At 40.5% G+C, this 25,041-nt stretch overlaps 1 protein-coding gene across 1 annotated transcript in view; it reads left to right on the plus strand.

The window, feature by feature from the left end:
- Window positions 1-25,041, plus strand: part of AGBL4 (ATP/GTP binding protein like 4) — a 1,221,291-nt gene that overhangs the window by 216,013 nt on the left and 980,237 nt on the right. Inside the window, exon 4 of the mRNA XM_032217563.1 lies at window positions 9,968-10,062. Coding sequence (XP_032073454.1) covers window positions 9,968-10,062 — 95 coding nt within the window. The remainder of the gene's footprint in view (window positions 1-9,967; window positions 10,063-25,041) is intronic.

Raw genomic sequence — 25,041 nt, forward strand, 5'->3', positions numbered from 1 at the left:
GCAGTGTAGCCAGTCAGAACCTCAGCTCCTCCTGCTATCGGTCTGCGCTTGACAGAGCAGCCTGTGTGGTCATTGACCATGGAACTGCCCAGTCCATCAGGTTTATCAGATAGTAGACCAGGCCCCTCTCAGGCCCATAACAAGGTTTCTCCTCCTTCTAAGGGCAGTGGGGCTGGTAGAGGCAGGGTGGCCACCCAGGTCATCCCCCTAGGGCCCCTCCAGCGGCTGAGGCGAAGGATGCTGAAACGGACCCTTGACAAGCAATTCGAAAAGGCCCGGCGCCAGGCAGCAAAGGATATTCCCCAGGCTTCTCCTACTGGGGATTCCTTTGTTCTTCCCCTCCCTAGGGGAGATCCCATGGCCTTGATGGCTGAGGAGGTAAAGTCCCAAGACCTGACCGGTCTTTGATTGAACCACCTTCTCCGGCCCCCTCTTGGTCTTATGACCAGGGCCCCATCCCTGAGGACCTCACCAGAGGCAAGTTAACTAAGGACCCCTCACTCAACTGGAGGAGTCCGTTGTCCAGGATCCAAAATCGGACCATGAGCCCAAGTTGTCTGCCCACATGCAAGCCGTGGTTGCCCATGCCTTGGAAAGGGCATTGCAGATGGCATGCAGAATCGTGATCAACCCCCCCCCCCCCGTTGCTCCCGGCACATCTCAACCTGGCCGGAGCAGGCCTCCCTTGGCTAAACGGGTTCGTCACCCCTGCCTAGAGTCTTCTGTGGTTAGTGAGGCCTCCGCCCTGGAGGATCCTGACCAGGAGGGGCAGGGGCTTTCGGAGGATGAGGATCTCCCTCACGACGCTCCTGCTTTCTCGTGTCTCTTCAAGCCCAGCCTTTTCAAGTCTATCCTCCATAAGGTCAAGGCTGCTACCAGGGTTGGAATTAAACCCAAGCCCGCTCAGCTTCCATCTGATTCCATCCCAGTAAATCCAAATGCGGCCATGTTCAATGTCCCAACTCCTCAACAGGAGCTGGTGCTGGTACCTGGTTTGTTCCTCGACCTTATACAACACTAGTGGACCCAACCTGCCACTCTGTCCTCTCCCAGTGGAGCGGACAAGAAATTGTACACGATGGAGCCCGCCCTAGAGGACATCCTGGTCCTCCCGACCGTGGATCCCCCTATTATGGCTCTTACGTCTAACTCCTCCCTTCCCATGGACCTGTTAGAAGGCCTCAAGGCAGAGGATAAGAAGGCAGAGAAGGCCTGCCACAAGATTCACCTTGCGATGGCTTGGGCCATTAAGGCGTCTTCCTCCGCTTCCTTTTTTAGCAGGGTCATCGTCATTTGGCTGCGCAAGATCTTGAATAAGCTCCCTGCGGAGGATGTATGCCTCCAACAGGACGTGTCCAAGATTATTGCAGCTTCCCAGTACACGGCGGACACCGCCCTTAACGCCACTAAATTCGCATCCAGGGCCCTGGCGTCCAATGTTACATCCCGCTGCTTGATTTGGCTTGATTTGGCTTCGCCACTGGCAGGCAGACTAGACGCATAAATGGAAGTTGGCCTCTGCCCCCTTTAAGGGATCAAAGTTGTTTGGGGAGATTCTGGACCCCTTCCTCATTGAATCGAAGGATAAGAGGAAGGTTCTGCCGTCGACATCTAAGAAGCAGGACCGTAAGTCTGCTCTGTACCCGAGGAGGCCGTCCTTTCATCCCTCCAAGCCTTCCACATCCTCCTCCTTCAACCCCCCCGCAGCAGGCCTTCAGGACCAATAGGGGGATAGGGCACAGGACAGGTCTTCCTTTCGGGACAGGGGTAGGCAACAATTCGGGTTTCGCAAATTCAACCACGGTGGAGCCTCTAACAGGCCCTTCCGCAAGTCCAAGTGACTCCCAAACTCATCGCCCACCGCGGGGGACGCTTGGGTCCTCCAGATTGTCAGGGAAGGCCTTTTCCTGGAGTTCCTGTCCCCTCCTCCCAGGAACTTCATCATGTGTCCTTCCCCCTCTTGCCCTCTCAAGAGGGAGCTGATGGCAAAGAGGTCAACCAATGGAAGGCCAAATCTGTGAGACAGCTGGTTGAACAGAGCAGGATCCAGCCGCCATTCCATGGAATCTATGATGGTCCTGCTCAGTCAGTCCACTTGGGTGTTGTTGACTCCGGAGATGTGGTCGAAACAGAGGGACTCCAGATGGCGTTCTGCCCAGCAGCCCAAGGTCTCCACTTCCGCCATTAGCCTCCTGGATCTGGTGCCGCCCTGGCAGTTGATGAGCCTCAAACAGCTTGGTTTGGAGAACACCAGTTTTGAAAGAAAGTTTGAAAACACTAGCTTGTGGTGCATCAGCAGTGGACTGGTGGATAAAGCAGGGTGGGTTTCAAATTTGGCCTATTTTAACAAAGTGAGCGTGGTTGGTAATGGCAAGAGCGGAATATGGAAAGGGGAGATAGATGGATTGGAACTCTACCCCCGACTTCAAAGCACAGAAGAAAAAAAGAGAGAAAAATTGACAGATATAAGGAGAGAAATCTTGACAGAAGTACCAGTGATAACCAAAGATAAGCTGATGGAAAGAGAAGATGCTGGGTTTCGAGCTTTTATGAGATACGAAAGGAACAACATGTTGCGAAGAGAAGTTCATACAAAATTTATTAAGAAAGTAACTAGAATATTAATGCTTCAAATGGCAAGAGATATAAGACTGCACTATTACTGGAAAGATACAGGTTGATGCAATGAAAATGTATAATAAAAACTAAGTGAAATTTAGTTTACTAGTAGTATGTATAAAATGAAGTAACAATAGCTATAGTTAAATAATGATATATTAGTTTGATAATATGAAATTTTATATAAACAACACATGTGGCCCTTTAACTCCATTTCATTTGAACTTTCCTGTGGCTGGTGATTGGAGCTGCTGACTGGAAGGGGGGAAGCAGAGAGAAAAAGAGGTCAACCAAAATGGACTCAAATGCCTATACACCAATGCACAGAGTATGAGGAATAAACAGGGTGAATTAGAAATTCAAGTAAAAGAGGGCAGATACAATATTGTTGCCATTACAGAAACTTTTTGGGATGAAACCAACAAATGGAACATACAGCTGGAAGGATTTAAATTATTTAAAAGAAATAGACCAAATAAAAGAGGAGGTGGAGTTGCACTATATCTAAGAAATAATTACCTCTCTACAGAAATAGAGCACAACAATGATGAGAACTAACTTGAATACATTTGGGTCAATATTAAAGGTTGAGGGGGGGGGGAATGACATTGCCATAGGTCTATACTACAGGCCACCCAACCAAGCAGAGGAAGTAGATGAACTTTTTGCTAGTCAGCTAACTAAGGTATGTAGGAAGCACATCACAATAGTAGTGGGAGATTTTAACTACCCTGACATCAACTGGGAAACAAACTCTGCACCAAGTGGAAGATCCAACAGGTTCCTAACAAACCTGGCAGACAACTTTGTTTCCCAAAAAGTAGAGAAGAGAACAAGGAGATCAGCCATATTGGAATTAATTCTCACTAACAGAGAGGAAATGATAGAAGGTGTTGAAGCCACAGGAACCCTGGGGGCAAATGACCATGCAATATTGGAATTCAACATTATGCAAACACAAGTAGTAGAACAAAGTGAAACTAGAGTCTTGGACTTTAAGAGAGCTAATTTCAATAAACTTTGAGAGAGCTTGGGAAAAATTCCATGGATGAGAATCCTCAAGGGGAAAACAACTCAAGAAGCTTGGGAAATTTTGAAAAATGAGATTATAAAAGCCCAGTCTAGCACAATACCAGTGAAGAAGAAAAATAACAGCTCCCAAAAGAAACCAGCATGACTGCATAAAGAACTCTCTGACAAATTGAAAGACAAAAAAGATAAGTATAAAAAGTGGAAAGGGGAGACATAACTAAGGCAGAATATCAGCAAATAGCCCGAGCATGTAAAGATGAAGTGAGGAAAGTTAACGCTCACAATGAAGAAAGGCTTGCCACAAAAGTAAAAAAATAACAAAAAAAAGCTTCTTCCAACATGTTAAAAACAAGAAAAAAATTAAGGAAACAATTGGTCCATTGCTGGGAGAAAGTTGCAAGAAGGTGACAATCAACAGGGAGAAAGCAGAACTATTTAACTCATGTTTTGCATCTGTCTTTCCACAAAGGGATAAAACAGTCCAATCTATCAAAAACAGCACCACAAAAATCAGAGTAGGAACACAAGTTGAAACAGGGAAGAAAATGGTAAGTAAGCACCTGTCTAACCTAGACGGGTTCAAATCACCAGGACCGGATGGATTACACCCCAGGTTCTGAAGGAACTGGCAGACGAGATCTCAGAACTACTGAACTATATCTTTCAGAGATCCTGGAGTACCGGGGAACTACCAGAGGACTGGAAAAGAGCTGATGTGGTTCCTATCTTCAAAAAAGGGAACAAAACAGATCCAGGAAACTAGAGACCTATCAGCCTGACCTCAATATCAGGAAAGATTCTGTAAAAGATAATCAAGCAACGAATTAGCAAACACCTAGAAGCAAACAAAGTAATAGCCAAAAGCCAATGTGGGTTTGTCAAAAACAGATCATGCCAGACTAATCTTATTGCATTCTTTGACAAAGTGACAAAATTAGTGGAGCAGAGGAATGCCCTTGATATAGTGTACTTGGACTTCAGTAAGGCATTTGATAAGGTAGACCATAACCTATTCTTAGATAAAGTAGAAGAATGTGGGTTAGACAGCATCACCATCAGATGGATTCGTAACTGACTGACCAACCACACTCAACGTGTAGTCCTCAATGGAACTGCATTTTCATGGAGGAAAGTATGCAGTGGAGTACCCCAAGGCTCTGTTTTGGGCCCAGTACTCTTCAACATCTTCATCAATGATGAGGGAATAAATGGGGAAGTCATCAAATCTGCAGATGACACCAAACTGGCAGAAATAGCCAACAATCCAGAAGATAGGCTAAAGATACAGAAGGATCTTGACAAACTTGAACATTGGGCACTATCGAATAAAATGAAATTCAATGGTGAAAAGAACAAGGTTCTACATTTAGGCAACAAAAATGAAATGCACAGGTACAGTATAGGTGGTACCTTGCTCAACAGTAGTAACTGTGAAAGGGATCTTGGAGTCCTAGTGGACAACCATTTAAATATGAGCCAGCAGTGTGCAGCAGCTGCCAAAAAAGCCAACACAGTTCTGGGCTGCATAAACAGAGGGATAGAATCAAGATCACGTGAAGTGTTAATACCACTTTATAATGCTTTAGTAAGGCCACACTTGGAATACTGCATTCAGTTTTGATCACCACAATGTAGAAAAGATGTGGAGACTCTAGAAAGAGTGCAGAGAAGAGCAACAAAGTTGATTAGGGAACTGGAGACTAAAACACATGAAGAACGGTTGCAGGAACTGGGTATGTCTAGTTTAATAGAAAGAAGGACTAGGGGAGACATGATAGCAGTGTTCCAATATCTCAGGGGTTGCCACAAAGAAGAGGGACTCAAACTATTTTCCAAGGCACGTGCGGGTAGAACAAGAAGTAATGGGTGGAAACTAATCAAGGAGAGAAGCAACTTAGAATTGAGGAGAAATTTCCTGACAGTTAGAACAATTAGTCAGTGGAACAACTTGCCTCCAGAAGTTGTGAATGCCCCAACACTGGAAGACTTTAAGAAGATATTGCTTAGCCATTTGTCTGAAACGGTATAGGGTTTCCTGCCTAGGCAGGGGGTTGGTCTAGAAGACCTCCAAGGTCCCTTCCAACTCTGCTATTGTATTATTGTATATGAGAGGAGGTTTAAAAGCTTTATCTAGAATATGTTATAAAGATGTATTGCGATTGGATGATTTTAGGATGATTTAATATAATGTTATCATATAATCCTATTCTAGATTTTGAATATTATGTAAAAAAGGATGTAAAAACAATTATAGTCAAATTAAGGTTGAGATATAATAATCGTGATATACATGAATATATGTAAATTTAAAATACGCGATTTGATATAAAAAGCAGGTGATGACTATGGAAGAGATGCATGGAAATACTGTAACCAACTGACACACTTTCTACAATTTGTAATGGAAAATGGTTTATTTTTATGTTGGTTTGTCTTTGTTCAAAAATAAATAAATAAATGTTTTTAAAAAATTGGCCTATTTTGTGGGCATGGCTTGGTGGTCATGTGACTGGGTGGGCATGACCAACTTGTAAAATGTGGTGAAAGTCACTTAACAATGCTGTTGCTTAGCAACCAAAATTTTGGGCTCAATTGGGATCATAAGTTCTTTTTCTTTCTTTCTTATTTTTCTTTCCTTCCTTCCTTCCTTCCTTCCTTCCTTCCTTCCTTCCTTCCTTCCTTCCTTCCTTCCTTCCTTCCTTCCTTCCTTCCTTCCTGTTTGTCTCAGAAATCCATCAAAGCAGGTGGTGTCCAAAATGTCTGTCTGCCTTACACAGAGTTTATTTGGCTTTTATACAATTTCAACAAGCAAAGCAAAAGCATAGATAGCAACAGCATCTTATTGGCTTATTCTTGTAAATCTCTAAGACCATCCCAGCCAGGGTAGAGGCTTCACATAACACAATAATTCCTGGTACTGACTGGCTCTACTAATTAGGTGAGGTCATAGATGTTGAGGTAACCGTTACTGAGACCAGCTAAGCAGGGCAGGTGAGGCCGGGCTGCAGTGGTGGGGCACAGGAGCTGTGGTGATGAGCAGTAAGGGAAGTGAGTGCCAGCCAGCATTCCTGCCATCCTTCCTCCGTGAGCGCAGCCAGGGAGAAATCAGGGGGAAAGAGGGAGGAGAAAGCCGAGCTTCTGCTAGGGACGGCTTTCTCTTCCCTCTTTCCCCCTGATTTCTCCCTACCCCACAGCAAGCAAGACGGCTGTCAAAAGAGAATGAAGCATGGGAGCTTCTTCCAACAGCTGAGGCCTCTGCTCCTCTTCCTTCCTCGGCTATTGGAAGAAGCCTCCGCAATTTGTTCTCTTTGACAGCTGCCTTACTTGCAGTGAGGTGAGGAGAAATCAGAGGGAAAGAGGGAGGAGAAAGCCCAGCTTCTGTTAGGGATGGCCTTCTCCTCCCTCTCCCCTGATTTCTTCCTGGCTGTGCTCATGGAGGAAGGAAGCAGGGATGCTGGCTGGTGCTCGCTTCCTTACTGCTCACCACCACCGCCCCTGCAGCCTGCCAGTTGCAGCCCCACTAGCTGGGCAGGCAAAGGAAGTGGGTGGGCAAGGCAAGCATGGTGTGGATGGGCCGGGCGAGACAGCGAGAGAGCTGCAACTGGGTGGGCAGGTGTAGCAAGCGGGGACAGGTCAGGGGACTGTACCAGTATGGGGGCATGGCCAGGCTGCCATAACCAACGGTACGGAAGGATACTGCCGATTTCCGCTACTGGTATGCCTGTACCAATCCGTACTGGGAGCAACCCACCTCTGGAAAAAAGACAGCTGTTCTTGCACTTGGGAAGCACCCATAGTGGCAAGGACCAAGCAGAAAGTTCTGTCTAGAACAACTTCAACAAAGCCAGTAGTAATCTTTAAAAAAAGATTAGTAGCACAGCTACATATGTATATGCACACAGATATATACTAGCAAACTTCTTTACCTGTTCAGCAAATGTTTGCTTACTATATCACAACATTGTACAGCACTATTTCATTTTCAGAGATGAAGTGAGCAGGCTGCTTAGGTTTGGGTATGTATTGAGTTAATTTTATACCACTTCACTGGATAGGCTACATAGCAGATTTAACTTCCACTGAGAATATTCCATAGTTTAATATTTTAGTGCCTCAGGTTTCTATGCGCCATTAATCCTGTGGCATAGTTTGATAAAGTTAATCACTTTTATGAAATAATTTCATAAAAGCATAGCTTATCGAAGGGACTGCAGCATTTTGCTAACTGCACTATGAAAGTGATGAAATTGTCGTATTAAACAGTTTTAAATACATACACTCTGCTTTACCTAGTTGATTGGATTTACCTAATTATTAGTAGAAGAGGAGGAACACTTGATTGAAATGGGACTATTTTCAGTCTCTACCAGCTGTCTTTTTAGTCATTTTACATTTAGCAGAATAGAAACTTTCTCATAATTGTTTCTAAAACATGCATAATTGTATAAGTATAAAGTCACTAGTGTGAAAAATCCTGTTCTCCTATCCAATTTATTCAGGAAGTACATGAAGTTTAACTAGCCCCTTTGCTGTTACTAAAGGTGCATTTACAAATATAAGCCAAATTAAATAGCAGTCTTCCTCCCCATGGCTCTGAGGACCCGGATTGTTGGGGGCATATGCTGACTCTCTGTAAACCGCTTAGAGAGGGCTGAAAGCCCTATGAAGCGTATATAAGTCTACTGCTATTATATTATTCTTCTCTACACTTTAAATCAATTCAATTTTAGTATTGATTAAAAACATCATAATTGCTATCTTGCTATTTTGGGTGATATGAAACACTAGAAATATATAATAATTATATAATATGAAAATATTATATACATGTTATACAGTATTATATAAAATATTATTCTGCTACTCTGAAATCTAGTTTGTTCAGAAAAAAGGGTAAAATTCACACACAAATTCTTAATTAGAAATAACATACCTTTCTCCTTCAGATAATTGGTTTGTTGTTAGTTGCTGAGGTCGTGACCCATCATGACCCCATGGACAACGTTCCTCCAGGCCTTCCTGTCCCTTACCATCCCCTGGAGTTGAGTTCAAGCTCACGCCTACTGCTTCGTTGACTCCATCCAGCCACCTCATTTTCTTTCGTCCCTTCTTCTTTTGCCCTCAATTTTTCCCCAGCATTAGGCTCTTCTCCAGTGAGTCCTTCCTTCTCATTAGGTGGCCATAGTATTTGAGTTTCATCTTCAGGATCGGCCTTCTAAAGAGCAGTCAGCGTTGATCTCCTCTAGGACCTGACCGGTTTGATCACCTTGTAGTCCAAAACACCCAGGGGTCTTCTCCAGCACCATAGTTCTTTGGCGCTCAGCCTTTCTTATAGCCAAACTTCACAGCCGTACATTGCAACTGGGAAAACCATAAATAATTGGTTAAATACCAATTACCCATTTCATAAATGGAAATCCTGTTTGGAAATCACTAGAATCATCAGATGAACCAAGATATCATGTTAGCCAATTTTTAGATATCCCGTTCAACTGTCTGCATTATCTCACCCAGTTACTAAGATTTGTTATCATTATGTTAATGTGCATGATTATATTTCTGATTTAGCAGTTGTTATTAGAAAATATGAATTTGCTCATTTTTATTAATAACTATTTCTCCAAACGATTACTTGCTCCAATGTGTTGGTAGTTCCTAATTTATTTCATGTATTCAGTAATTGCATAATTATGCATGTTTTGAATCAGAACATTATGCTGTTTTTGTTGTAGTCTGTGGGGCCTTATTAGACAGAAAGGGCTGGGCCCATCCACCCGGTGGTTTCATTATGTGGTACATTCAAAACTGCTCCCATGAGTTTTCTTAATATACTTGTTTCTGGTGAAAAAGGCACAAGAGGTTTAGTAGTATATATGTTCTATGTTTGTAGTTTTGCTCACCGTCCTCTTCTCCTTCATTTTTTCTCCTTTCTGTGTCCCACTGGAATGGTTACTAGTGGAATACAAACAGTAACTGGTCAAATGCAGACTACAGCAGAATTTTCTAACAATCTTAGGCAGTTTGAAAGATTCCTACATGGAACCATTGTCACCCTAAGTAATTGCTCACGTTAACTACAAAATATTTTTCAATCCTTGGGCAGACAGTTTAGATAAAATACAAAAAATACTGTAAGAAGAATGTTGGAAATGTTAAATATACAGACCTGGAGAGTTTTGTAAATGGTTGCCTTATTGCCTGTGTTTTAAGCTATGTACTATTCTGTTATAAAAATTTAACATGTAGAAATCTGTGTGTGTGTGTGTGTGTGTTATACAATATAGCTGAGATTCTCTTTTTGTATTGTGTTTTTCAGAGGGTAATTTTCAATATTGTCAACTTCAGTAAAACAAAGAGCCTCTATCGAGATGGCATGGCTCCAATGGTAAAATCCACAAGCCGGCCTAAATGGTAAGTTAACACTCAGTGAATATTGTCTTTATGAAGCAAGCTTCAGCTATGATATTTTAAAATCATTTCTTTTTTCTTTGTGGGGTTCATTAAGCTCTGGTCATCTTTATTCTCTTTGTATATGCTTCACTGTTCTCCTTCTAAAGCAGCATTTGTTCTGATAGTGTGTATGGACTGACCTTGCGAATGAGTCAGTGTTAGTATTTGGCTCTACCAAGGATGAGTGATCTCCCTGTCACATTTTCATAGCATTTCACTGGATAGTGAAATTGAATGCTAAAGGATGGATCACTATAATGTTAACCGTTTTTTTGACTAAGGTTATATGGGGCAATTCAAATGATATATAGAACTGTGTTCTTTTACACATGGCAAAACAAAGCAAGACAAGTAGATCAAACCATATTCTTAAAGCAATTTGTTTGTATTGAGAATCAGAACCAAAAGCTATATTACCTGTGCTGGGCTATTTGGATACAGTTAGCAATTTTATTTTGTTTTATTATCCTATGCCAAAATGTTTGTGATTTGTTGTATCACTCAGTATGCTATTACAGCTGCAGGTATGTGAAATATTGTTGTCTTCTGTTTACTCAGATCTTATATGAGGCAATTTCAAGCACAATTATGTATAGATAATATTAAGCAAATGTGTGCCACCTTCTGACCTCCCTGTTCCAATAGCATGTCTTAATATTTCCCAATTAACTTTAGAATTCCCTTGAATAGTCCTTATTATGTTTTTTATGTGGTTTCATATTGAAATATAATTCTATATAACCCGTGTGGAAAAGACCCTGAAACTAGGAAATGAAAATTCAGCCTTTTCCAGTATATTTAAAAGTGACATTCTTACATCTTTTGTTCAATAACATACAGACTCAGTTGTGAGCGAATATTTTTGGCAATATAGTGTATATTGGCCAGTTGGCCAGTTGTTCATATGTATACCAGAATATATATTTTTTTAAAAATAATGAGGCAGAAATTCTGTACCAATGATAGACCCTTTTCATTTTATCTTCTTTGTATTTATCCGGTATGTATAAATAAAAGCAGTAGAAACAAACTCTTATTCAGACTAATTATTACTACATGAAATAACAGAGGATTACTGTAAAATAATGCAAATGAAAGTAAAATAAACAATAAGGAAAATAGAATAAAAATATAAAACTAAATACATAAAAATAGTTTGGCCATTGTGCTTGACAGAACAGAATACATATTATTGACACCTCATACACTTTTTTTATCTTTGCACCAAACATGTTATGTTCCATTAAATTTTAAGAAAACTACTACTTTCCATAGTAACCTTATCACTCTTTATTATATTGGTAATTATACTGTATCTCACTTTTTCACTTAAAGCTTAGAATAACTTTGGTATTTTTTGGTATTTATTGTACATTTATAGGCCGCCCTTTTCCCTGAGGGGACTCAGGGCGGCTTACAATAAAAGGGGAAGGGGAGTGTAGGACAAATACAAAAAGAAATGTGAACAAGAATAAATTAAACAGTAAAACACAGCATTCACTCAACATTCGGGAGGGGCGAAAGTAAAACTTATCCCCAGGCCTGATGGGCTAGCCAGATCTTGAGGGCTGTGCGGAAGGCCTGGACGGTGGTGAGGGTACGAATCTCCACGGGGAGATTATTCCATAGCGTCGGAGCCGCAACAGAGAAGGCTCTCCTCCGAGTAGTCGCCAGTCGGCACTGACTGGCGGATGGAATACGGAGGAGGCCAACTCTATGCGATCTGATGGGACGCAGGGAGGTAATTGGCAGAAGGCGGTCTCTCAAATAGCCAGATCCACTACCATGGAGCGCTTTATAGGTGGTGAGTAGGACCTTGAAGTGCACCCGGAGATCGACAGGTAGCCAGTGCAGCTCACGGAGGATCGGTGTTATGTGGGCGAACCGTGGTGCGCCCACGATCACTCGCGCGGCCGCATTCTGGACTAGCTGAAGTCTCCGGGTGCTCTTCAAGGGCAGCCCCATGTAGAGCACATTGCAGTATTCCAGCCTGGAGATCACAAGGGCTCGAGTGACTGTTGTGAGGGCCTCCCGATTCAGGTAGGGCCGCAACTGACGCACCAGGCGAACCTGGGCAAATGCCCCCCTGGTCACAGCTGCAAGATGGTGGTCAAAAGTCAGCTGTGGGTCCAGGAGGACTCCCAAGTTGCGGGCCCTTTCTGAGGGGTATAAATTTTGTCCCCCCAGCCTGAGTGATGGTACGTTGGTCAAATTTTTGGGAGGAAAACACAACAGCCACTCGGTCTTGTCTGGGTTGAGTATCAGCTTGTTTGCTCTCATCCAGTCTTTAACGGCCTCAAGACCCCGGTTCATCACGTCCACCGCTTCATTGAGTTGGCACGGGGCGGACAGATACAACTGTGTATCGTCCGCATATTGATGGTATTTTATCCCGTGCCTCCGAATGATCTCACCCAGCGGTTTCATGTATATGTTAAATAGTAGTGGGGATAAGACCGACCCCTGCGGCACCCCATAAGTTAGGAGCCTCAGGGACGATCTCTGCCCCCCCACCAACACCGACTGCGACCTGTCCAAGAGATAGGAGGAGAACCACTGCAAAACAGTGCCGCCCACCCCTATCTCCCGCAGTCGTCGCAGAAGGATACCATGGTTGATAGTATCGAAAGCCGCTGAGAGGTCAAGGAGAACTAGGATGGAAGCATGTCCTCCATCCCTAGCTCTCCAGAGATCATCGGTCAATGCGACCAAAGCGGTTTCTGTGCTGTAACCGGGCCTGAAGCCAGACTGGAAGGGGTCAAGACAACTTATAGGTGTCTATCCTGCCTAGCAATTTCCTGTTTAGATATGATAGATAATTTGATTTATTTAGCTTCTGCAGTTGTAACCAAAAATAGATTTTTCTTTCAGGACATTGATACACAACCCTGAAGAAGAAATCATTCTGTAATAGAAACCAAGCAGACATAGTTAATGAGCAGCTTCTTTCATTTGCTGCACAGAAAAAAATTACAGATGAACATTGTTTTTGTCATTAAAAGTACTGTACCTACACACTGATTTTCTCATGAAAACATTTCCAAAACCATTATTGGTTCTTATCTTGTGACAAGTCTGTGTTATTTACATATAATTTAAATATACTTGTACTTATAAAAGTAAAAATACCCTGCATATTTTTTCAAATATAGCCAAAATACTCTGCTTTTCTAAAAATGAAAGATAGCTGTTATATGCACTATAAATTGATAGTTAAATGCATTGAGATCAGTGTCTTGCTTTTTCCTAATCTTACATATCTTTACCTAATACCTCTGTATAGACAGATTGGGGACCCAATTAGGTGTCTGGGAGAGGTGGTTTTTAACTTCTCTACTTAGTTAGGTTCAGATCAATGATCATCATAAAAGATACCAGAGCATAACAGAGGTACCAAGAGTTCTGATACATGCCAGTCATTAATTCTATTCAAAATTCAATTACATTTGTTGGCATGCATTGATTAACTTTGGAAAGATTTCAAACACACTGTATCACATAGTGTTAAAGCAGGGTAATATTGAGCATTTTTATCACCCTCTCTTCTTTTTCAGGGCTAGGCTGATGTTCATGCAGCCAAATTTGCATTCCAATAAATACAGTAAAATGTACAATATAATAATACAGTAAATTGAGTCTGATATCAGTGACTCCAGATTTAATTTCAAAAGACTGTCCTGAACAGCTTTACAACTTTCTCAAAGGCCATGAGACTGGAGACCATTCTAAACTTGGAGAGTAAAGTATTTCACAATAGGGAAGTCTTATACAGAACGTCCACCATTGGCCCTCCTTGTGTTGCAACTCCTGAGAGGTAAGGACCTTGAGCAGGCATTGTGGCAGCATTTATGTGGAAAAGTCAGTCTTTTGAGTACTGTGTCCTTAAGCCGTTGGGTATCTAACCAATCAGTATCTTGACTTGCACTTGAAAATGTACTGGTAACCAATCCATTTCTGCTGCAATAAGTATAACATGGCACTATTGATACTGATCAATAAGAATGTATTCTCATCACTGAACTCAAGTCCTCCCGGTCACCAGATTTCGACTTCCCTCTTGATGAAAATAGCTTGCTTATCGTAGGAAGAAGAGTTTTCTAGTAGTGAATTTATTATATGCTAGTCTTGAACTTTGGAAAAGGTTGGGGCTACATTTGCAATTGCAACAAGACTTCTGAATTATGGAAACCCTCACATTAAACATTAGTCTTTTTGTATGGCACAGACCACAGTAGACTACTGATATGCGTGCACATATCTGCATTGCCATCACCATGATTCTACAAGGTTTTGCAAATTTTAAAAAGTGAAGTAAAAATTACTTGTTCAGTAGGAAATTAGTTTTCTAAAGTCAGCAAATATTATTCCTAGGTATAGAATTACTATAACTTTATATTCAGCAAGAGCTTGTCTCAATAGAGACATTAACTTTCAAGTTGTGCTTGTCTTTCATAAGGAACAACTGGCTACTCATCATTTAAGTTATATCAACAAAGATCATATGGAAAATTCTAATTAGCACCTATAGAATAGTAGTTTTTCCTTATGGAATAATCATTGTAATAGACAACTTAATAGCAGTAGTAGACATTTTACACTTTGAGATACAAAAAAGGAGCAGAACTTTAACTCCCTGTGATAATGACTTACTTCAAAAATGGGTATTCCTTTCTATGCATTATGATGTGATTCACTATTGTTATCAGGACAAGCATCAGTGACCGCAATATTCTGAGCTTACAAGATCCAAGCAAGGTTTTCGTTTGTTTCAGGGCAGTTCTGTATGGATCAAAAATAGGTCCAGTAACTGAAACAATAGAATCATGTAACAGAAGCTCTGTGGTTCAGTAAGCAGAGTTTGAGAGCTAAAGGCGCTTCTTGGATGAGAAGCTAAATGTCTTCAAAGTAAAACAAGAAAGTCCAGTTGTCTCTTGAAAAAAGTACCGTAAGGACAACCATGATCTAAGTGACTGAGAATCTCCATAGACATTTAAACATAGTTTGGTTTATATATTAGTCAATTGTCTTATTATCATTGCTGAAATGATGTGATAGCTGGATGTATGTTGGGGCACCAATGACCACTATCAATAGAGACAGAGATTGCTGCCCAAAGCTGCTTGAGACCTTAGGTGTAGACTGAGGTTAGAGTTATGGTTTCTGTTGCTTTAGAAACAGATTATTAAACTTCTACTGAATTTATGACCGGTTCTTTAACAATTTGCAAAGTTAACCAGAGCTGCCAGTAGAGGTGAAATTATGTGAACATTGTGCTTTACTTATTTTCTCAATTTTACATTAGTCCTCTTTCCAAAGGAGAATCTAGCCATTGTTGCCTCAATAAAAAAGAGTACAATTGTAATCTCTCTTTTGCCATTCCATTCTAGAAAAAGGAAAATCATAGAAGTGTCTCATTATCCCTTGATGTGTATATGGAATGTGGGATGTATTATTCATTTCTTATCCAGGGCCCCCAACTCTGATTCTTAAAGACTTTAATCTTTTAGGAGTTGAGGGGCTGGATAAGAAATTTGCACTGCCTCATATGTATGTGTCTCCCTGTGCATATGTGTATGTATCTGTAATTATATTTTTATTTTATATTAGCAGGGTAACCATGGTAAAATTGTTGCTAGCAATTCTTGTTTTAATTTCATTTGGCAGAATGTCTGTTAAAGAACTATTTGTCTTTCTAGTCAAGTTCTACTCTGACATCTATTGTCTATATTGCAATATTCTTGTAGTATTTTTTTTTCCTATACAGTGGTATCTTGGGTGGTGGAGAGTTTCCTGTGGAGTAACTTAGATGCTAATTTCTATAGATGTTGCTAAACTTGTTTTTTCTTCACATCAGGTGGGTTATTGTTTGCATTTTATTTGATAGATTTATAGAAAAGCAATATGGGTATAAAGACCGGTATTTCTTCATGTTTTATTGATCAGGAGAGGGCAAAGCTGTTTAGGTAGCATTTGAATTTTGATTAGTTGTAAACTGTTGGTTTCAGAGTTTCTTTTTTATGTATACATTTGCAAGTTGTTAGCATGTATGTCTTCTGCCTTTCACACTAAAGAAAATATTATTTGAGATTAGTAGAGATTAGCAGTCATTATATATGGAAAATAATATGAAAGTCAGAAATACGCAATACACACTCTCACCCACAAAACCACTTATTGACTCAGAGTTAGGGGAAATAAATCTTCTCCTATATATGCCACGGGCTTTATAACCCTCAATTTCGCTATGGAAGTACAGGGACGAGAAAGGAAAATTGCAAGAATGAATTAACCATGCGGCATAGGCCTGGTTACTTGGGGAACTGCCTATCTCCCATATTAAAAATGAGGTTCTTCTGAAATGAGGATCTCCCTGAAATCTCCCTTCTGTTGTTTAGAAGGGCGGTGAAGATCTGCATCTCTTCACCCAGCACTTTGATGAAGAAGAGTGAGATTCTTTGCTTCATTTCCAACTAAAGATACATGAAGTGAGCTCTGGAACATATGAGGAATTTGGTGTTTACTGAAATGAAGATGAATGTCATCTTCCAAGTTTTTCGACAGAGTGGTGGTTGAGCTCCACTTCATTTTCATTTTAAATGTAAACAATCACAGTAATCTGGAGTTTTGGCATCCTCTAAATTGTGATTAAATAAATAAATACCAAAATTTTGTATGGTTATTAATGTATCAGTACTTCAGCTGCTGGATAGGATGGAGAAAGAATGAAAGTAATTGTGTCTTTTTGACCTATTGAAGTAGTAAAATATCAAGGACAGGTAGGTAGGCCAGGAAATGAGTAAAAGGGAGCATTATAATGTGAGCTAGAGAGAGATTTAAAAGCTTGTACATTTGTAGTTGGTATTAAATTAAATTAAATTCTAGAGCTGAATTGTTAAATTACAATTATAGTATAGTCTTTAATATTGTAAAACTTAGGTATGTGAATAATTAACATTTAGTAATATTGGGAATTTTCCTCTAGCAAATAAGAAAAATCATAAAAGTATTTTTGCCAGATATTGGAATGACTCTGATATTTGTTGGCAAAAGTTACATCCTCTAACAGTTATTTAAAAGATAGTAAAGTCCTTTTGAAACCTTTAATATATTTATTTCAAACTGTGTTCCAGTTATACTACAGGGATATGTGGAGGTGGAGATGGCACTCTGTTCTACATGATGGCAATGGATGACATAGTCAAGGTTTTTGGCAATTTCTCCCAGAGAAATGGGCAGATGGTAAAGAAGAAAGCAAAGAGTGTAGGCACTGTATGAAGCATGAAAACAAGGGATAACTCAAAAAGAGCCAAGTGTTATTTTTTTTAGGAGTAATTGCGATATATGTGCTTTGTAGCATTAGTATTTGTTGAAGACTTCAAATTGCCTTAAAGAAAAAAATTTTTTTTTCAAAAATATTAGGCACCAATAAAAATTGTAATTTCTGGAACTTAGTTTTGCTGTTTTTTTTTATGAAGGCAATTTTGCCAGCTTAAAAACACAGTATTTCAGCTGATTTTAGAACAGTAGTGATATAAAAATGTTTGGAAATATTTAAGATAGGAGTACAGATACCACCAATATACTTGGAAAGGGCATCACTCCAGCATTATTGGGCAGATATAGATCTAACATCATATTTGGATCTGGCCTCTGGTCTCATTTGAACATTATGTGTTAATAGGTACCTCCAAAAGGATACTTCTGTATAAGGGAATGCCACATTTTTTTCTGGTGATCCAAATTGTAGATATCCATTTAGAAATTTGTAGGAATTGAATTATTAGTCAGAGAGACGTATATAGAATTGAAATTGCTCAGGAGATGTAGTAGAACATTTGTCAATATTCTGACTGTTCTGTATTTAACTTATTTTGGTAAGGAACTAAATGCAAAGTTAGGATTAGGATCCTAAATATAGGATTGCAATCAAAGTATTGCGTGAGTACACACACACACACACACACACACATTCACACACACAAACACACATACATTTACTAATTGTGTCTGCAATATTTGCTGGTGTATGTGTGTGTTTGTGTGTGTATGTGTATCTCTATCTTATATATACAAATACAATTTATGACCTGCACATGGATTAGAGAACAAATGAAAGTAGACGATATGGATTGATGACATCAGCAAGTATTGGGGGGCCCCAATTGTCAAAAGAAAACTCAAGACCATATAGTTTGGAAACATGGGGAAGAGGCCTTCATCCTGCAGTGGATAGGGATAGGCAATGGCTAAAATGATGATGATATTTGTTTGTTTGTTTGTTTGTTTGTTTACTATATGAATATAGCAAACTCTCAGTTAGGTACAATTGGGCCAGCAATGCACACTTCAAAGCAGTATTGAATGAAATTACAAATGATAAATTTTGGCAAGCATTTATATTATTACAATTCAGTGTAATACCATCAGCAGAGCTGGAGGGAAAAAAATCCACAAAATTCTCTACATGGTATGGCTTTGCCCTTCTAAAGATGGTAATATTGAAATATGAACTCATGTTCTGTTATATAGTAATTTCTATCGAGACATACAGAAACAGCTTATTAATGCCTCTTCTAACTCAATTTCCAAGATAGACTGAAAAATTTTATGTTCAATTTTCACTAGCAGATAAGAACCCAAGGTAACGCTTGCCATCTCAAATTTTGTTTTCACAGTTTGTAAAACTTGTTTATTGCTAATAGCAAAATAATGCAAGGATACTTGTATATTTTTATCTTGCATGCCTTAATTTATTCTGTATGTTCTACTTTTCTATTTCTACTAGGTTCTATTTTAGTAAATTTTATTTAATCTGAATTACTAATCTGTAGTAAAGAAGTGGATTAGATTTCATTTAAATTAGTCACTATGATTTGGAAATGATTTTGTATCAGTATATAAGCATCCAACAAAGATTTCTAAATTGCAGGTTCTGGTAAGAATAATCAATGACAGGGGTGTCAAACTCACATCATCACATGATGTATTGCAACTTTTTCCCCTTTGCTAACGGGGACATCGGCGAGACCAGTGGGTGACGCGTCTGGCACACAGGTGGCAAGTTTGAAATCCCTGATCTAGGAGTTTTGTGGGAGACACACTACCTATTTCTGATGTCATAATCATTCAATGGTTGGTCAGGGAGCATACTTAATATTTTTGATAATATTCACTAATATCCAGTTTTTTTAAAAAAATAATATATTAATGTTTTTATACACTTTTTAAAAAAATGATGTCCATTGACACCATCTTGGAATGTAATGGGGGCTGTGTTGCAGATTCCTGGAATTTACTGCTAGCAATGGGGAAAAACAGTTATTTCATTTAAACACAAAGGGAAGTTACCGTATATACTCGAGTATAGGCCGACCCGAATATAAGCCGAGGCACCTAATTTTACCACAAAAAACTGGAAAAGTTATTGACTCGAGTATAAGCCTAGGGTGGGAAATGCAGCAGCTACCGGTAAATTTCAAAAATAAAAATAGATACCAATAATGTTTTTGAATATTTATTTCAAAGAAAAACAGTAAACTAGCGGTGTATTCAATGAAATACTTCACTCACCTCATGATGCTGATGTCCCGCTGTGATGATGATGTCCCGTGCAGCCGCGGGAGCGATGTCCCGCCTCCTATGACACACGGCACAGTGATTCCTATCATTGGATCACTGTACCAGAGGAGGTGGGACATCGCTATGTGGCTGCTTGCCATAACAAGGAGGAGGTGGGACATCGTTGCAGAGCGGCAGGAGGGGGAGGAAGGGGAATCGTAAGACAGCCCTGCATTACATTAGAACGTGAGGAGGGGGGATGGTGCGGTGCGCACTGCGCGGCAAACTGACACAGAGGGAGGGGAAACTCACAGGGGCACTGGGCCATTCACGAGTGTCACCCAGCGGCATGGCCCCGCCCCTTTTTCTCCTCCATTTCGGGCAAATTTTTCACTGACTCGAGTATAAGCCGAGGCGGCTTTTTTCAGCCCAAAAAGTGGGCTGAAAAACTAGGCTTATACTCGAGTATATACAGTATTTCCTCACCCCTCAAAATGAACAGGTTTGGGGCCAAATAAGGAAAGCTAACTTGACTTTGTATGGGAGACCATCTGTTGGGAATATAAAATCTAATTAACATTTTAAATAATACAATACATTGTATTATACAATAAAGCAATAACAACTATGGTATGGATTATAAATAATCTTTATGTCAGAACTGAAAATTATTGGGAATTTATCAGCAAGATTTATTTAGAAAAAAAGAAATCATGTGGATTTTTGTTCTTGGTATCATTTTTTAATCCTTCATATTTTATCTGTGCGAAATATTCAGAAAGAGCCCCTGCAGAGAAAAACATTAGGCCAGAGAAGTTCAGGTGTGGAGGGCAGAGCACCCAGTGTGTTTTCTCAGCAGACTGTATTGCTGTGGAATAAAACCATTCCATTGTGAAATATTTCCAATTAAAGCTTTTAAAATGTGAATTTAAAACTTTACAGCAATAGTTGAATTTGAAGTATTGTTCCTGCAATCCCCAAGACTATTGTTTCTTGAAAATGCCTGCATAATTTCATTTTCTCAACAACAACACAATCTATATAATTATTCAATGTGTGAGTAGGGCTGGTTTTGAAATCTTGCAACATGGGACCCATTTTATGTAAATGCTACATGTTAGTCATCTTAATATTTATAAGGTATTAAGTTTGTTTCAGGAATTGGAACTTTTATATATAAACACACACTGTTTCTGTTGATCAACTGAAGAATTATATGCATATCTGAAAGCAAATGCAGTGCATGGGGAAATAATGACTTACTTCAAAGAATAAAACAAACTAGATAACTCTGGAAAGAAAACTAGAGAAAATATTAGTATGAGTGAGAAAAAGCGTATTTGTTGAATTAAAAAATGCCGACATGCATAATTCCGTAGATATAAAGAATTAGGACCACTGTTCAAATGTAGTAAAGGTAGTCTTCACTTAATGACCTGACAGCAAATGTGACAGACTCCTCTCCAAAGTTTTTTTTATGACCTGGTTTTGAAGTTACAGCCATTGTAATACCCTGTGGTCATTTGTCCTTAAGACCGACTATAGGGATGCTACAGCACTTCTCTTCCCCTCTCCCCCCACTTTGCACTACCAGATTCCCCTAGGAATTGGGCATACTCCTTACCATCCCCCCATCATACACTTTCCAAATGTCATGTTGGGGAAGGAGGGCAGGCCACTTGTCTCTGGGCTGCTTGGTTGCTTTCCAGAAACAGCTTCCATTTTGAGCACTCCTATAATTCCTTGCCATTGCATTGAAATGGAAGCTGCTTCTAGGAACTTCACATACCATAGTCTACACACCGCTGAGAAAGCTCTGTAACTCCAGAGAACTTCAAAAAAAAAAGTGCAATGGGTAATGGAGAAGGAGAGGAGGGCTGGTAGGGAACAAAAGGCCTGTGGGGGCCCAGTGTGAGTGGGAAAGCCCTGTAGGGACCTGGTGGATGGGGAAAAAATTAACAGGAGGCAAGGGCTGTGTCTCAAGGTGGTGGGGAAGGCCATCGGATGCTCCGGGCAGGCAGGTCTCAGTATTAAGATGGAATATGAATTGGTGGATAGGGAATGTGTGTTAATTAAATAAGTCCTCAGAAGGCTTGATATGTAGAAAATTGGCCAGTTTGTTACTCTGAGCAGCTAAAATGAAGCCAATCTTGCAAATGCCCCTACATTTCTGTATTTTTCTCCCTAAATATTTAAATCAATGTCATTGTTGGAAATCAATTCAGTTTACAAGAAACTGAAACTATGGGAGACATCAATATCATTCCTAACCTGGTTGCTTTTGAGAAAGAAAAAAGACATTGTGAAATTCCTGACTAAAAATCACATTTTAATGAATTATTTTGCTTTTGATAACTATAAATAGGAATACTATAATAGGAGACAGAATGCTTAGGTGCTCTTTTATTACATAATCTTTCCTACCAACATTTCTGTCCCTAGTTTGTTCATAGACTCAAATTTTATAAACAAATTTGAGGTTCTGAAATATAGTCTTAGACCCAACTGGTATAATGGTTAAGCCAGTTGTAAGAAGTAGGCAATGGCTAATGACTTCTGAAAAACCTTGCCAAGAAAACTGCAGAGACTATTCCAGGCAGTCTTCAGAAATTGGACATGATTGAATGGAAGAAAAAAATATCCTTAATATAATACAATAAATATATTTGCTTGGAAGAAATAGAAAGAAAAAGAGAAAAATTGTATATTATTATTGCATTAGAACCATTATATCTTAAGCAGTGATTTAACTCTTTAAATTCTAAAGAACCTGATAATGTTTTAAAGATTTCGGGATAACTTGATTATATCACTTTGCATTCTTTTAAAAAACAAACAGAATTAGAGCAGTTCTGTTCATGTGTATTCATAGGTAAGGAATGGATATGATCACAACCTCGGGAAATACTTTTAAGTAAATATTGTTAGCAATGAACAATTCTTTGCAGGCATTATTATTTTCTTTACTATCTATATAAAGAAAAAATATTTAAAACAGTGACATGGTGCCAGTACTACGGTGGTGTAAATGACACATTGCATTTTTTCCCTGTGATCTTAATCTCTTACTTATTTTACAAGGTATGAACTGAAATTTCTATTTACACTTTTCTTACATCATTCCTTTGTCTGTGACAATATTTTACCTAATTCCCAAACATAGGAATGCATAGAGTCTTTGCTTCTGCAAAGTGGGGGGAGATTGCATTTATGGTCCCTCGTGTGTGGGGTCCTACAGGCTTGATCCTCTTTACTGTCATGTTCTACATGTAACCCTTGGTTCATTTGTTTGCCAGTTCAGGTTTTGGTGTCATCAGTATGCAGTATGCAGCTTATTATATCCAACTCTACATCTTAACCTGGCACAGGTGAATCTGTTCATATATTGACCCAAATGTCTGGAAGCTTTTCAGGTCTGGATGAGGTGAAGCAGTCTTTGGCTCAATCTTAACAAGATTGAATGGTTGTGGCAGTATGAATCCCCGAGGTTAGGGATGTTACCAACAATGGTCTTGGATGGTAGTGAACAACTCCATTCAAGACTAGTGCACAATCTGGAGGTACTTCTAGCCTCACAGCTACTGTCAAAAGTGGCAACTGTGTCCAGATGGATCTTTTTAGAGGTTCATCTTGTGCATCAGTGGCCATTCAGACAGTCCCTGTCACTTCACAATTAGATTATTGTAATGTAGTCTGTAGGAGGCTGCCCTTGAAGACTACATTGAAATTACAGCTGATTTAAAATGCAAGCAGTAGTGGGTGCCTTTTGGTATGTCCATGTATCACCACTGTTATCTGAGCTGCATTGGCTGCCAGTCAACTTCTGATTGCATTTCAAGGTGCTGGTTATTATCTATAGAGCCCTGTATGGCATCTCTGATATTGATATACTTTCCCTGAATCCCTTGCTCACAACTCGACCGAAGCCCTAGTGGAAGCCTGGGATAAGGCGGCCACTGGGGCTTTGGATCGTGTTGAGCCTTGGAAGCCTCTGACCCGGTGTTCGATCCCAGGTAGCTCCCTGGTTTACCGGGGAACTCCGGGAGATGAAATGCCAGAAAAGACGCCTAGAGATTGGAGGGCCAGCCAGTTTGGATCTGATTGAACACTAGTAAGAATTCATATTAAATCCTACTTAGTGGCGATAAAAGTGGCAAAACAGCAACATTTTTCCACTCTTATCGCATCCACAGATAACTGCCCAGCCGCCCTGTTTAGGGTGACCCTCTCCTTACTTAACCAAGGAACTGGGAAAGACCCCTTGCAGGGTAGGGCTGAAGAATTTGTTCAGTATCTGCAGGATAAAATCACTCAGATCCGGACAGGCTTGGACTCTGATTGGGTAGATTCGGGTGAGTCGACGGGGATGAATCTTGTGGAGACCATCTGGGATGAGTTTGACCCTGTGACCCCCCGAGGGCATGAACAGGATTATGGGGAGACTCAGTGCTGCCACTTGTGTGCTGGATCCGTGTCCTTCTTGGTTAGTCTCAGCTTCCCGGGAGGTGACATGAGGCTGGCTCCAGGCGATTACCAACGCTTCGTTGAGAGAGGGGTTCTTTCCCACTTCCTTGAAGGAGGCGGTGGTGAGGCCCCTTCTTAAGAAGCTTTCCCTGGACCCAGCTTCTTTAACCAACTATCGTCTGGTCTCCAACCTTCGCTTTGTAGCGAAGGTTGTCAAGAGTGCGGTAGCACATCAGCTTCCTCAGTACCTGGATGAAGCTGTCTACCTGGATCCGTTTCAGTTGGGTTTCAGGCACGGAGACAGCATTGGTCACATTGGTCGATGATCTCTGACAGGCCCGGAACAGGGGCTGCTCCTCTGTCCTGGTCCTATTAGACCTCTCAGAGGCTTTCGATACCATTGACCATGGTATCCTACTGCGATGACTCAGGGGATTGGGAGTGGGGGGCACCGTTTTACGGTGGTTCTCCTACCTGTCGGATCAGTCGCAGTTTGTGTTGACTGGAGGGCAGGGATCGACCCCAAGGCGTGTCACTTGTGGGGTGCTCCAGAGGTCGGTTCTCTCACCCCTCCTGTTCAACATATATATGAAACCACTGGGTGAGATCATACATGGTTTTGGGGTATGGTATTATCAATATGCTGATGATACCCAACTTTTCATCTCTACCCCAAACCACCCAAATAATGCCCTCAATGTGATGTACTGATGCCTAGAGGCTGTGCAGATCTGGATGGGGAGGAACAGGCTCAAGCTCAACCCCTCCAAGACTGAGTGGCTGTGGTTTCCATCATCCCGATTTGTGCAACTTGTTCCATTTTTAATGATAGGGGGAGAAATTTTAGCCCCCTCAGAGAGGGCCCACAATCTGGGCGTCCTTCTGGATATGCGGCTTAGTTTAGAAGAACACCTGACG

This window comes from Thamnophis elegans, chromosome 5 (assembly GCF_009769535.1).
Source record: "Thamnophis elegans isolate rThaEle1 chromosome 5, rThaEle1.pri, whole genome shotgun sequence".
Classification (NCBI taxonomy): domain Eukaryota; kingdom Metazoa; phylum Chordata; class Lepidosauria; order Squamata; family Colubridae; genus Thamnophis; species Thamnophis elegans.